The sequence below is a fragment of the Ziziphus jujuba genome, chromosome 7, assembly GCF_031755915.1.
Source record: "Ziziphus jujuba cultivar Dongzao chromosome 7, ASM3175591v1".
Classification (NCBI taxonomy): domain Eukaryota; kingdom Viridiplantae; phylum Streptophyta; class Magnoliopsida; order Rosales; family Rhamnaceae; genus Ziziphus; species Ziziphus jujuba.
The window spans coordinates 19,415,490-19,429,575 of NC_083385.1; the positions used below are offsets into that span (position 1 = coordinate 19,415,490).

At 28.7% G+C, this 14,086-nt stretch overlaps 2 protein-coding genes across 2 annotated transcripts; both read right to left on the reverse strand.

Moving 5' to 3' along the window:
* Window positions 1-163: 163 nt before the first annotated feature.
* Window positions 164-935, reverse strand: LOC107425485 (elicitor peptide 6). The gene is made up of 2 exons (XM_016035488.4): window positions 610-935; window positions 164-452 (listed from the first exon to the last, which is right to left on the reverse strand). Exons 1-2 carry the CDS (start codon window positions 817-819, stop codon window positions 333-335), a joined length of 330 nt encoding a protein of 109 aa, XP_015890974.1. The 5' UTR covers window positions 820-935; the 3' UTR covers window positions 164-332.
* A 1,574-nt stretch (window positions 936-2,509) lies between these two features.
* LOC125423929 (elicitor peptide 6-like) lies at window positions 2,510-3,226 on the reverse strand. Its single transcript, XM_048479875.2, has 2 exons — window positions 2,955-3,226; window positions 2,510-2,810 (listed from the first exon to the last, which is right to left on the reverse strand). Exons 1-2 carry the CDS (start codon window positions 3,132-3,134, stop codon window positions 2,688-2,690), a joined length of 303 nt encoding a protein of 100 aa, XP_048335832.2. The 5' UTR covers window positions 3,135-3,226; the 3' UTR covers window positions 2,510-2,687.
* Window positions 3,227-14,086: the final 10,860 nt, after the last annotated feature.

The window sequence follows — 14,086 nt, forward strand, 5'->3', positions numbered from 1 at the left end:
ATTTAATTAGGAACCACTAAGTCAATCGTAAATTTAAACAAACTGACATACATAAATTTCAAAAATTATGCTTGATATTAAATGCACATGAATATTATTATTTAAGCCAAAAAAGGAAAATAAGGGGAAAAAAAAAGATAAAAGAAAAAACATTTTGCAAATAATAGAAGTAAAAATAATATATTAAATTAATTATTTCCATCAAGCAGAAGATCAGAAACCCACCCACCATATCAAAAGAGAGAAGATCTCAGTTGGAAAGAGAAAGAGTAGAGGATTATATATATATATTTACAAACCCTAATTAATCCACATAATTATGATTAATTTGATCAGGTGGTAGAAACGTTGATATGACCACCTCCTGGACCGGAGCTTATTGTTGGTTTTGGTGGTCTTCTTGCAAGCGTTGTTGCCCTACTACTACTCTGGGCTACTTCAGACTCCTCCTCCTGCATTATTATACGAAAAAAATACATATTTTATAGCCAAAAAAAAGAAAAAAGAAACTAGCTAAAAAACACTAAGAGCAGAAACACAAAACAAATAGTGTAATTCTCTGCTTGTATTGGGTGCAAATTATAAGAAAGAGAGAGTGAGAGAAAATACAGTGTTTTTCATTTCTGTTTCGTTGATATGTGAAGGAGGGTCGTCATGGTCTTGGGATTTTGGAAGAGTAGAGGAAGAAGAGGAAGAGTCATAGCAGAGGCACTTGATGATAGCCTTGATGAGTTGCTCAAAAAACTTGCAGGGGCTGTAGAAAAGCTGGTATGTTGTTTCTTCTCTTTGACTACTGTGCTCCTCTTGAGGGTTTTCCATTTTTTTTTCCCAAATAATTTTGATGGTGTTGTTGTTGTTCTACTTCTTGTTTGTGGGTTTGCTGGTTTCGAGGGGCTTTTTTATTTTTTATTTTTAATTTTTTTTAGTCTGGTCGGAGTTAATTGAAGTAGCCTTTTCTCTTTTTTTTGGGTAATAACAATTGGACAAGTCTCTCTCACTAGACACCTGCTACTTTGTATTAAATGCAAATGAGGAGAGGAATGCTATAGCACCTCTTTGACCTCACCTGCCTTTGGTATACATATATTTAGTATTGTATATAAACAGGAGAGCATTAAATAAAATACTACCTTTGATGCAAATATTACCTACCGTTTCAAAATATAAAATTATATATATTTTAATATTTTATATATATGAAAATATTGATTACATTTGTCTATCATATTATTAACTACCGTTCCATTCTCAACCAAAAAAGGAAAAAAAAAAAAAAAAAAAAGAAAGAAAGAGGGGGGGAGGGGGGAGGGCCTTATCCAATTCCAAATAAAATTACATAAAAACCCCTATATTCATCAAAATTACAAAAGATTTTTCATTCATAAAAACGAAGTTCAAATTACTTTTTTAAAAATATTATGAGTATAAATTATATATTTTGGAATGAAGAATTAATTTTTTAAAGTTTTATATTTTTCTTTAGATGATAAATTAAAAATGTAGATATATATATATATATATATATATATATATATTTGAAAGAAGGAGTTTTGGAATAATTTATCCTTCCACAAATTCTGGAGATTTTAATTGGAATGAAAAAAGTTGAAAAAAACTAGAGGAATTTTCTGTGGGAATTTAATAAATTCTACTTATGTTTGTATACAAAGAAAAATCATTTTAAAATATATAAAAACATGATTTCAACATATATATAATTATGATATGTATAAATGTAAAAAATAACTCTAACAATAATTATTCTGTTAGAATATATTGACTTTATAAAGTTAATAAATTATAAATGATTAATTTGCTCTAATTAATTTATATTTTAATTTTATAAAATAAATATATCATCATAAAATTAGGATTTTAATCACAGAATTCCTAATTTTATAAAATCAAAGAATCTAGATAGTAAGCATTAAGATTGTTATATTTCATTTTAGGTTTTAAATTTAAATTCAATTAATAAAACTGATAATGCAACCAATCAATAAGTATTTGCCACATAAAGCTTTGATGAGAGAGAGACTTGTGAAAGAAGTAAATTCAATTGAAATTTATCAGTCTGATTTTTGATTAGCTTATATATATATATATATATATATATATATAAATACATATGCTTTAATCTAATTGTTACTTATCTAAATACTTTTCTTTTTGGGTTTTAAGTGCCGTTGTTTGGATTGCCATTGAATTTTCCACCCTTAAGCCATATTGCTGACACCTAATAGCTCTACACAAAAGTACGAAAAGTTAATATTAATATATTCCTCTGGAATTGAAACTAAGATTCTCAATCGTGAAAAAGGCCAAAATAATCGGATTTCGCACTGGGAAACAAGTAGAAAACAACAAGAGCATGCTGTCCAAATTAAGAAATGCATATCCCTTCAATATTTCACTCCGATAAATATTTTATATATATATATATATATGTACATGAAAATATTAGAGCAGAAGCGAAACATTACATAAAACCTTTCTGATCACAAACAGACCCACCATTCCAATTAAAGGAGATAATCAGGTAGTTCTCATATATATATATATATATATATATGATTTAAAAAAAACAGGGTACAACTTACAAACTTGAATTATTTATTTATATATGTATATATATACCTAATCAGGAAGCATATATATATATATATATATTAATTAAGTCATCTCAATTAATTTGGAGAAACATTGTTGATCTGACCACCGGGAGGCCCTGAACTAATTGGTGAAGGTGAAGGTTGTCTTAAAAGCATTGTTGAAGGCCATGTATTTTCCTGGACTTTGTTATTCTCTTCCTGCATTTAAAAAATAAATAAATAAATAAATAAATTAATCAAAGCCCAATAATTAAGGAAACCTACAAAGCAACAAAACAAATTAAGTGCATATATATAACATATTTGGGGTTTGATGTGCTTGTTTGTGAGAGAGATATTTACAGAGCTATTCTTTTCAGCTTCATTTTCTGCAGATTTTGAAGAAGTGGATGTATGGTCAAGAAGGCCCAGGCAGTTGAGGAAAGCCTTCGTAAGTTGCTCCAAAAAGTTACATGGACCTTGAAGAAGCTGGTATGAGTGTTCCTTATTTTCTTTGTGCTCCTGATCACCTGGATTTTCCATCTTCTTTGTTTTCTTCTTCTTCAGCACCTTCTTCTTGGTTTGGTCGCTCTGCTGGTTTTACTAGGTTGGTAGGTTTGTAGAGAGTTATTTTGGCTGACACATTTTATGTTCAAGTAATCACTCTCATAAGACAACTACCTACTTCATATATTAAATGCAATCATAATGAGATTCTCTTACTTTAACTATTATTATTATTATTATTATTATTGGATCTGGATTTTCTATTTTATCTCTTGTACTCATCTTTTATTACAAATAATATAAAAGTCATATCATTTAAAAATATTAAAAAATAATAAATTTAAATAAAATAATTATAATAATAATAATTTTTTTTTTTAAAAGATGAGATAAATTTTTAAAATGAGGAGAAATTGATCCGATATGAATGAGAGATTGAAGATCTGATCCTATTACCGTTATTATTATTTTTTTATTGGATAAAATCCTACTACAACAACTACTACTACTACTATTATTATTATTTCTCACCAAAATTTATTTGCATTTTATTTTGATTTTGATTTTGATTTTATTAAATCAAAAAATTTAATATGAAAAAATGAACACATAGGAGTAGCCAATTAAATAGATGATGGATATAAATGGTGATAAATATACAGCAATTTTAATTATTATTTACTTGTACATGGTGTTCTTCTTTTTTTCTTCTTTTTACGAATTTGTATATGAAGGTTCAATTAATATTTAACTAAATAAATTACTTATGTGTGTTTCTCTAATTAACTTATTGTGTTGATTGCTATCCAAATTTATTTATAACATAGCTTGTATTGTAAACGTATCTATTAATCATGTAGAATATATTTAGGGGAGTGTATTCAATCTAAAGTCTAATAGATTTAAAATAAGTTATAGATTTTAAAGAATTTGGTGGATTGTAATAGAATTTTATAAATTTCATAAAAAATTTATAAGAATCCAATCAAATCTTTGGGATTAAGGCTGGATTTCATATTGTTAATTTTTTTTTAATAATTTCATTGTTTAAATTATTTCAAATCCATTAAAATCTGTCATTTTTTAAAATTTTTTAAAATTAATGATTTTTTGAATACCATTAGATTTCAAAAAATTTTTACAAAATTCTAATTGAATACACATGAATTTTAATGTACTTTTATAAAATTCATTAAAATCTAAATTGAATATCATTGGATTTGTATGGACTTCTTCAAAATTTAAATCGAATATCTCCAAACTTTTTAACACTTTTAAAATTCTTCAAATTCTAGATTGAATATATTCCTTTATATTGCTAGATCGGTTATTGATTATATATTTTTCAAAAATATAATTTTTGTAACGCTTTAATTTATATTTATCAAATATAAACATTTCATCTTCTTATTATTATGATTTAGGGATATAAAGAGATATATTTTGGATAATTAAAGGATAATGCGCAAATTAATCTACATATATATATATATATATATATATCATTGAGATCAATACTAATAAGAAGAATGACCATTGATCTCCAAAAAAAAAAAAAAAAAAAAACTAACTAAAGAACAAGAGAATTAATAAAAAAAGGCAATAAAATTATTTTAAAATATTAACTTTTTTATTCAAGCGAATTATTTTTTTTTCCTTCATACAAAAAATTAACCAAATAATAGGCATGAGATATTGGCATCAATATAATCTAAACTACCTATGATTTGAAAGAACTTTTTTTTTGGCATTATGCATCATGAATTTCACTTTCTCTCTTTTCTTTTCTTTTTTTTTTTTTTTGAACCTTTGCACCTTTTTTTGTTTTTTTTTGTTTTCCTGTTAACTTTTTAACAGGTCTGTCACATGACACATGCATAAGATAAAAAATAAAGATACAAAATATAATTCTATAAAGTTTAGAGTGCAAAGTTAAAAAATTCTAAATAAAAAATTAATTAAAATACAAATAAAAATGTTAGATAATACTATTTTTTAAATAATTCAATAAAAAAAAGAAATTACAAATGTAATTTTCCAAAAATAAAATTAAAAATATTTACATGTAAGAGATATCCCTAAAAATAAATAAATAAAGACCAATAAAAAAATTGAACATGCATTAGAAAATATTTTTTGGAAAGTAAAAATTTTATAAAAGAATTACATATTAGAAAATCTTATAAGTAATTTTTTTTTCCAAACAATAATTCTAAAAATAAAAGATGCATGTAATAAATAAAATAATATATTTTATAATAATAAATTTCCATTTTTTTATATTTTATAAACCCCTTATTGCTTTCTTATGGGTGTTCTTTTTTTTTTCTTTTTAATTTAGAAACTTTTAATATGTATAAATTATTATTTAGATTTATAAAAATAAGATAGATATCTGAAAAAAACATAAAAACCAATACAAAATTTAAAAAAGCATTAAAAAAAATCAATTCTTTTTGGAAAAGTAAATTTTTATAAGAAATACATATTAAAAAATATTAAAAGAATTTTAAAAAAATAAAAAATATAAATATAAAAAATACATGTGATAAATAAAATAACATATATTTTTTAAAAATAATCTTTCAAAATTTTCTACGATATTTTATAAATACTTGATTACTTTATTTTTAATAAGCCTTTACGTTTTTTTTTTTTGAATTTCTATAATATGTATATATTATTATTTTTTTACTTTTTTTTATAAGCCTTTATTTATTTATTTTTTTTTGCATTCGTTTAAAACTTTACTAATTTATTAAAATGGTAATAATTCTCTTTAATAATTTTTTATTGATCTTTAATCATTTTTTTATTTGAAAAATTTTGCATTTTGCATCCTCACTTTATGCCCCATGTGCTAGCCATGTGGCAATTCTATTAAAAAATCAACCAAAAAAAAAATAATAATAATAGAGAGAAGGATGGTGCAATGACTTAAAAAAAAAGGAAAAAAAAAAAAAAAGTAAAGCTCAAGGTGCATAATGCCACCAAAAAAAAAAAAAAAAAAAAACGTTTATAAGGTGTAAAATGACAAACCGTATATAATCTTGGATGCACTGGTGTTAATATCCCTAATAGTAATTGACAAAAAATATATATCAGACCATTTCCAATGATGGTGGAATTTCGCATTGCATTACCAAAATAAGGTGTAGAAGCACATTTTAGCTTCTTTAATGTATGTGGTATTTTTTGCCAATTGCATTTTTGGTACCAAATTTGGCATCAAATTTGCAATTGGCGAATTTTGATAGCGAGGCCAATTGTAATAAAGTTTGTGGGATCCACATGTTTATTAATATGATTTTTAACTTTATCTATTTTTTAATTGATAAAAATAAAAATGAGTGGATATATTAATATTTTATACTTAAATTATTATAATTTAGCTTCTTTTTTTTTTTAAAAAAAAAAAATTGGGTCTCATCACCATTTAGTAATATTTATAATTTGGCAATGTTATTTTTTAACATGTACCATTAAAGAGCTTATTTTAAAATTTGACAAAAGTATTGCCATTTATTATTGGAGAGCTCATATAAACGCTAAATTTTAAAAGTATCAATAACAAAATGACATTTGCAATTTAAGATGCTGTTAAAGGAGCAAGCAATGTTTTCTTCCGTAATTGCAATTTGCAACTAAGATTCTCCCTTGTGGAAAGGCCAGCTTTTTGGTTATGACTCTGAGATCTAGACCTTAACATCCATGCCATTCCAAAGGAATATCGGCACGGATTAGGTAATTGATCTCAATGTGCTACTAACTCTTTTGTTTTATTAGCAGTCTATATATGCATATCTATAATCAGTAGTTCTTTTATCTGTAAACATTTTTTATTTTTTTGGATAAAGTTATCCCTAGACATGATACTTTTAAACAAAAGGAACTTATCATATCAATCTTATAAATCGTTTGCTTCCAACAAAATAGATCTAGCTAGTCCAAATAAGGAGTAGAAAAACTATACTTATAGTCCACCAATATATTATTAAACTTTAGCATTTGAAATAATTCAAGTACGTATAAAAAAAGGTCTGATGATTTTATTATTAGAATATTATAATAGAAGAATAACTTTAATATATATATATATATATATGTATAGATGCGTTATGTATCATAAAACACAAAAACAATAGTACAAAAACTAACCGCTTGTATTACACAAAATCATATTGTGGATCTTCCAATATTAACCAAAACGTTCTAGTACTTAATCTGAGTCCAGCCTTTTTATATGTCATACCATTTCCAAACTCTTATGGCATATAGAAAAATCCATGTCATGGAGCTAATAAGTTGACACCTACTTATAACAGTCGTAATCTTAGCCCAAAAAAAAATAAAAAATATCAAATATAACAGTAACAAAAAGACAGCTGTCAAAACACTATAATCTCTTTTCATGGTTAGACTTATGAACTACTTCATTTAATTAATACAATATGTGAAGTGAAATCTGTTATGATGACATAATGTTTTCAAATTAATTAACACAAGTTTGAGATGGTTGCATCAGAAAGTACACCTTGCTTAGTTAAATATATGTTGTGGTCCAATATAACTGAATTAATAAATATATATTACTTACATGATGCAATGACAATTAAGTATTAAATCCATTTACATTGGCCAATGAAGGCAGATTTGACAATTATATGGTTTATATTATATATTGACAAGATAGAAGGTGGATTTGCAATTACATGAGTGTAGGTTCTTCATCGCTAATCCAAACACCTATACCTCGTTTATTTTTGGCTTGTCTATTCTAAAGAGGTGGATCCGAGTCAGCACTCAATGACACAAATCCAAAAACAAATTATATAATGCATATATATATATATATATATATATACATAGTCAATCTCGTATTAAATTGACCTGAAAATTTTAACATAAGATTTTTTAATTTTAAATTAGACGATTTGAAAGTTTTAAAATAAGATATTTCTTTATTAGTTTTTGGATCACATAGCTAGGATATAAAATTCATTTAATAGTTATATATAAATTTAATGATATACTAAAATCTTATTTAAAAAAAATAAACCTTGCTGGTGAATCATGTGTGGGTTGGACTTACCCTAAGTAGTAGATCCCTTATCCAAGATGAATGGTTTTTCATTTGATGTGAGAGATGGTGTTTCCGAGAGGACCGCCTGAGAAGAATACCTAAGATTAATTGGGCTTCTAAGAAGGTATGTAGTAGGTCATTCTAATAGAGCCTTATTCTTGGAATGAGGTGCCGAGGACACAATTCTCTTGAAAATTCTATGAGAATGTATTTTCCAATATCTAAGGCATATGTCAACTAGCTAACCGATCTTGTATCCACCAAATATAATCAACTAAATCATTCAAATTAACAAAGTTATAGCTTTTGTAATTTAAGGCTATGTGGTCCAACCCATTAGGATTGGTGAACCAGCTTTCTTAAGGAATAAGGAAATCCAATATATACTTCACAATTCCTTATCACTTAAATACTTATAATACATTGTTGAAATCCTAGATTATGTCTTTGACATTCAAAGATCATTATTTGACTAAGCATTGAAGTATCTTTAATTGATACCACACTAGTACTGTGACGATCAGTGTGGGCATGTACGAAGCACTAGTAGACTATTTGTCCAAGCCCACATTGTCTGGGTGTAGATCATGATATGATTCAAATGTACTAATAGTCGCTTTCATAATACCGAGGCCTTTTCAGAGTGGTTGGCTTCAGGGTTCAAAAAAACTTTGAACTTAATTCTTAGGCCAGAGCAATCCTAAGATGGATGATCTCCTTGAAAGCTCTGAACAAAAAGCTCATATCGAGTACTATGGCTAAATTGAGGAAAATATTGATAGAGAGTGATATATCCACTAGTTGAGGTAGGATGTTACAAATGGTATCAAAGCCTGAACTCAGCTGGAAGTGTGCTAGCAAGGACGTTGGACACCAAAGGGGGTGGATTGAGACAATTAGTGTGTGTAGGTGCGAGACATTGGTAGGCTACTTAGTGTCTAATCCCATATCGTCCGGGTGTAGATTAGGGGATGATTTAAATGTAATAATAGTCACTTTCATAATGCCAAGGCTTTTTCAGAATTGTTGGCTTTAAGGTTTGAAAGAACTATGAAGTTAAGTGTGTTCAGGTGAGAGTAATCATAAGATAGGTGGCAATTTGAGAATCTTTGAACCAAAAATCTCATACCGAGTGTGGTGGTTAAATTGGGAACAATATCGACAGAGAATGAGAGGTCCACCAGTGGAGACGAGGTGTTACAAGTACCTTAAATATCTTTACGTTCTTTTTGTTTTGTAGTAACATCTAGGTTTCAACTTTGTTGCAAGGTGGTGTATGGTGGCTCGGATTTGTGTATCAATGATTTGGTGTGCCAGGCAGGGGTACTCTCACCAAATTGTGTTATGTGTATTAAAAAGTTAGGTTCAACAGTTGACAACGCATTCTCTAAGCCACCAAGAGGGGTGGATTGTGATGATCAGTATGGGTGGGTATGAGATACTAGCAGGCTACATGATGTCTAATGTCATATCATCCGGATGTAGATTAGAAGATGATTTAAATGCAATAATAGTCGCTCTTATAATGCCGAGGTCTTTTAAGAGCGACTGGCTTCAGGATTTGAAAGAACTCTGAAATTAAGCATACCCAGGTAAGAGCAATTCTAGTATGCATGACCTCCTAAGAAACTCTGATAAAAAAAATCTCATATCGAGCGTAGTGGCCAAATTGGGAACAATAACGTTAGAAAATGAGAGGTCCACCAATAAAGATGGGGTGTTATAGGTACCTTAAATATCTTTATGTTTTCTATGTTTTGCAATAACATCTAGGTTCAACTTCATTGCAAGGCGGTGTATGGTGGCCCAAATTTGTGCATCAATGATTTGGTGTGCTAGATAGGGGCACTCTCACCAAAACCGTGTGATTTGTATTAAAAAAAGAATATTGTTAGGTTCAACTGTTGATAGCACATTCTTTAAGCCACAACGATGTCATCAACGTCATTGCAAGGTGGTGTATGGTGGCTCAGATTTGTGCATCAATGATTTGATGTGTCAGGTACACATTCTTTAAGCCACAATGATGTCAACTTTGGGAGCAGGTAATAACCGGCCGACACAATCCACACCAATTGACCCATAAGCATAGATTTCGGCTTTGCAAATAGTTTGCATACATGGAAGAAAAGATAAATTCCATGATCCAACTTACTACATAGGTGAATTAACGATCTGAAGAAACTAGTCGTGTCAATCAAGAGCTCATCAAACAACTGTTCTCATATTCGCCCTAGGAACAAGATAAGACATCTCACTTAGGAAAGATACCAACAAATCAAGGCTTGTTACCACCAGGAGCTCCTATAATTATGGAAGAGCAAAGGAGGCAAGAACATGAAAATCAAGGAAACTTGCCCCATAATCAAGCTAAGCATCACAATGGACGGATTAACCACGAAATGAACCATCATCACAATTTGGAAGAGGGATTTCATCGAAGTCAATGTTTGAACTTGGACCTAAGCATCATGTTTGGTGAGCCAGCTAATACAAGTGCACTGCATAATTTTAGTGTTATACTATGTTTGGCACTTTTAAGAAGTTTATTATGTGTATAATTTAATACCACGCCCAATTTTTGATATAAGTTTTTTGTGATAAATTGGGAAAAGGAGATTTTATCATCAAGTCTTGAAGTAAAACATGTAAATTATCACCATTTGACACTACCATTGAGATGTCCCTAACAGACTGCTTTTTAATATAATTGACAGTATTGTATAAATAGACATAGAGGGTTGGGTCACACCTGCATTGTATAATGGTAATTTTGTTCCTCTTTTTTTTCCACCCCCTTCAAACATTGTTGTTGTTGTTTTTTTTTTTTTTTTTTCTTTTTCTTTGCCAAGTTGGAAAATGTTTTTACTTAAAAAAATAATTCAAATAATATAAAAATTTACCATTCAATGTTATTATTATTATTATTATAAAAATGCTATCGTTATTATTATTTTTCTTAATTCTCTTAATATTATACAACTTTAGATAATGTAATAATTCGTAATAGTGGTAATATCTTTTTATTTTTTATTTTCTGTTGGTTAGTATAATAAAATTTATTCAATAACTATTAAAAATTCAAATATTATTATAATTTTTTTTAATTTTTAATGTTACACTTCTTGATTATTTTACACTATTGACAAAATTGATTGTTTTTATTATCATCTATACATTTTTTTAGAAATAATTTCATACTTCATATGCATAATAATAAAAAACGATTTTTTTCTTAGTTGAAAGTATTTTATTTTTACAAAAATTTATAGTACAATATTGTACAATATTAATGTAGTATAACATAATATAATAAATTCCAATCTAATAGAATACAATGGAATTAATACAATACAGTTTTCCATGCTAAACGTACCCATTTTATACACATAATTAATATGTTAGTAGCCTAAAGTACCTTATTAACTCATCGACTAGCACCTTAGTAAATAATTGAATGTTCAACTAATTTCTAAGTATTCATAGTTAATAATATTCCAAGGCCAAGAGATTAAGAAGTACAGTAGGGATGGCAATGGGGGTGGCCACCCATATTCCTGCGCCACAGGATTCTCCATTCTCGTCCCTGCCCCATTCTCTCTGTATTAGGGTGTTGATGCTCCATTCTCTTTGTATTAGGATGTCCAGGCAGGGTGTGGATTCCTTGGATCCCCGCCTCATTTATCTATTTAATTATTTTTTTAATTTTCTTTTAAAAACCTATTTTTTTTAAAGAATATATTTATAACATAATTAATATTTTTATATTCTTTTTGAAATCAAATAATATGTATATATATATATATATAAACTATAAATGTTGAATAATAATAATATTTTTTATTATATATATATATATATATATATATTGTAAATAGGGAAGGGTATGGGGTGGGGATATAATCCCTTATCCTGACCCCAGGTAAACAAATTTGCTCTATTCCTCTCCTGTCACCCTGATTAATCAGGGAATCCTTGCTCATTAAGGGCGGGCCACTGTGGGGATGGAGCAGATTGGGATAAATTGTCATCTCTAATGCATGTATAGTCACAATGTTTCACCCAAACAAATATATAACGATAAATGCATTAGAAAGGCTCTTATGCAAACTAGTTGAGATAACAATAAAAGGCCAATATCTATAAAAATGCTATTTATCATAATTGGTAATCACAATTAAGACAAAAAACCAAAATATCATCAGACATTTGCAATAACTAAACATAAAAAATTCGTGGATAACCCATGCCTGATAACAATATTGTAAAATTATGTCTGTGCTATTCATATGTCATTTGGCAATTTAAATAGTTAGTTGTTCAAAAAATGTTTGCTTTTTGAATTAATATTTTAGAATAAAAAATTAATACAATTAAATGATACCAACCAATTAGTAATTGTCATATTATATATCATCCCACCAATGACAAATGGCAAAACTCAATCTCTACTGGATCCTTTAGTTAATTTAATTACATATGCAATTATCCATTAAGCGGATCTGTTGAAGGAGATTGAATGGGGCTAGAGCTCTTCCATGATATGGATCATATAATAATTGAGAGCTGATTATGATGATGCTGGTCATGAGGATGAGATAAGACTTTTTGACTTGGACGATGAGTCTTTTGTGATGAGAAACCTGACTAAGTGAAAGAAACAGAAATCAGATGTTACATGGAGATTACTATCATCCAACATTTTTTTACATAACAATCAGTTATGGGCATCGATTTCAATAGCTTTCTTCTTCTTTTTTTTAATAGATAAATTAGGTGGGAGGTTTTTTACATTAGGCCTGATCAAACCTGAGATTCGGATTCAAAATGTAGATTATCCCACGTGGTCATTGTCATTCCACAGCCTCTTTGAGACTGCAAGTAACGTGAAAGAATATAAAAGGTTTTAGAGGTGGTGGATTCCATTTTGTTTTTTCGTTACATATTTTTTATTCTTATAAAAGATTTGAGATTTGGTGTTGAAGAAATTATTCTGTAATTTCCTTGCTGCCATGGCCGATTCTCCTCCAGTTCTCCTCTGCCATTCCTACTTACCTCCATGTGAAGGAGCATACATCTTGGTAACTACAAAGTCAGGTATTTTACTTTGTGCAACTTTTCGTTATAGAAGAAATCCTACATATTATGTAAGCAAGCCTACAACTAAACAATGGGAGGTGATACCAAATCCTAAGGAAAAGTATAGCCACTGTCAAGCATTTGCTATGGTGGTGTTGCGGTCTACACCTTTGCACTACAAGATTGTCCAATTTTCACCAATTGACCATAACAAATTCAAATATGAGTGAAAGATACTTAATCCAGAAACATGGAAATGAAAGCGTTTGAAAAATATAATAAGCGTGAATATTTGCTTTCCTTTTGGCTCGAGGAAACCTGTGGTATCAGGCGGCAACATAATTTACTGGAAGGTAAAGTATAACATGATATTTGGATTCAATATAGAGAATGAGAATTGGGAAATTTTTGAATCACCACTGGCATGATATGTTACTTGTGGAGTATGAGGGTAGGCTCGGTTTGTTTAGCATATTGCAGACAGAGTTATTCATGGAATTGTGAGTTATGGATGAAAGTTGTGCCCAAAATATAAGGACTAACACGTACAGAAGTTGCACTAAAGCTCTTATCGAAAAGGAACCCATGGTGAAATATTGTGATTCGGCTCATTTTGAGAATGATGTCGTAGTTTTGAAGCATGGTTACTGCTATCTCAAATATTTTATCTACTTCAAATTTGACGGGTACTACTGCGGTTTGGATATGGCCGAATGTGAATGTGATACGGGTCCAAATGATTGTTTCCCTTTCCAGTCCGATTTTGAGCCTGTTAAGGAACAGTTGATAAAGTCGGAGTTAACCTTTGATATCTAGAGGTTAATTT

Coding starts and splice junctions, on each gene's coding strand:
- LOC125423929 (XM_048479875.2), bottom strand. CDS start 3,134: ATGGAAAATCCAGGTGATCAGGAGCACAAAGAAAATAAGGAACACTCA. Junction 2,811..2,954: donor AAGCTGAAAAGAATAGCTCT/GTAAATATCTCT, acceptor TTTTAAATGCAG/GAAGAGAATAACAAAGTCCA.
- LOC107425485 (XM_016035488.4), bottom strand. CDS start 819: ATGGAAAACCCTCAAGAGGAGCACAGTAGTCAAAGAGAAGAAACAACA. Junction 453..609: donor AAACAGAAATGAAAAACACT/GTATTTTCTCTC, acceptor ATAATAATGCAG/GAGGAGGAGTCTGAAGTAGC.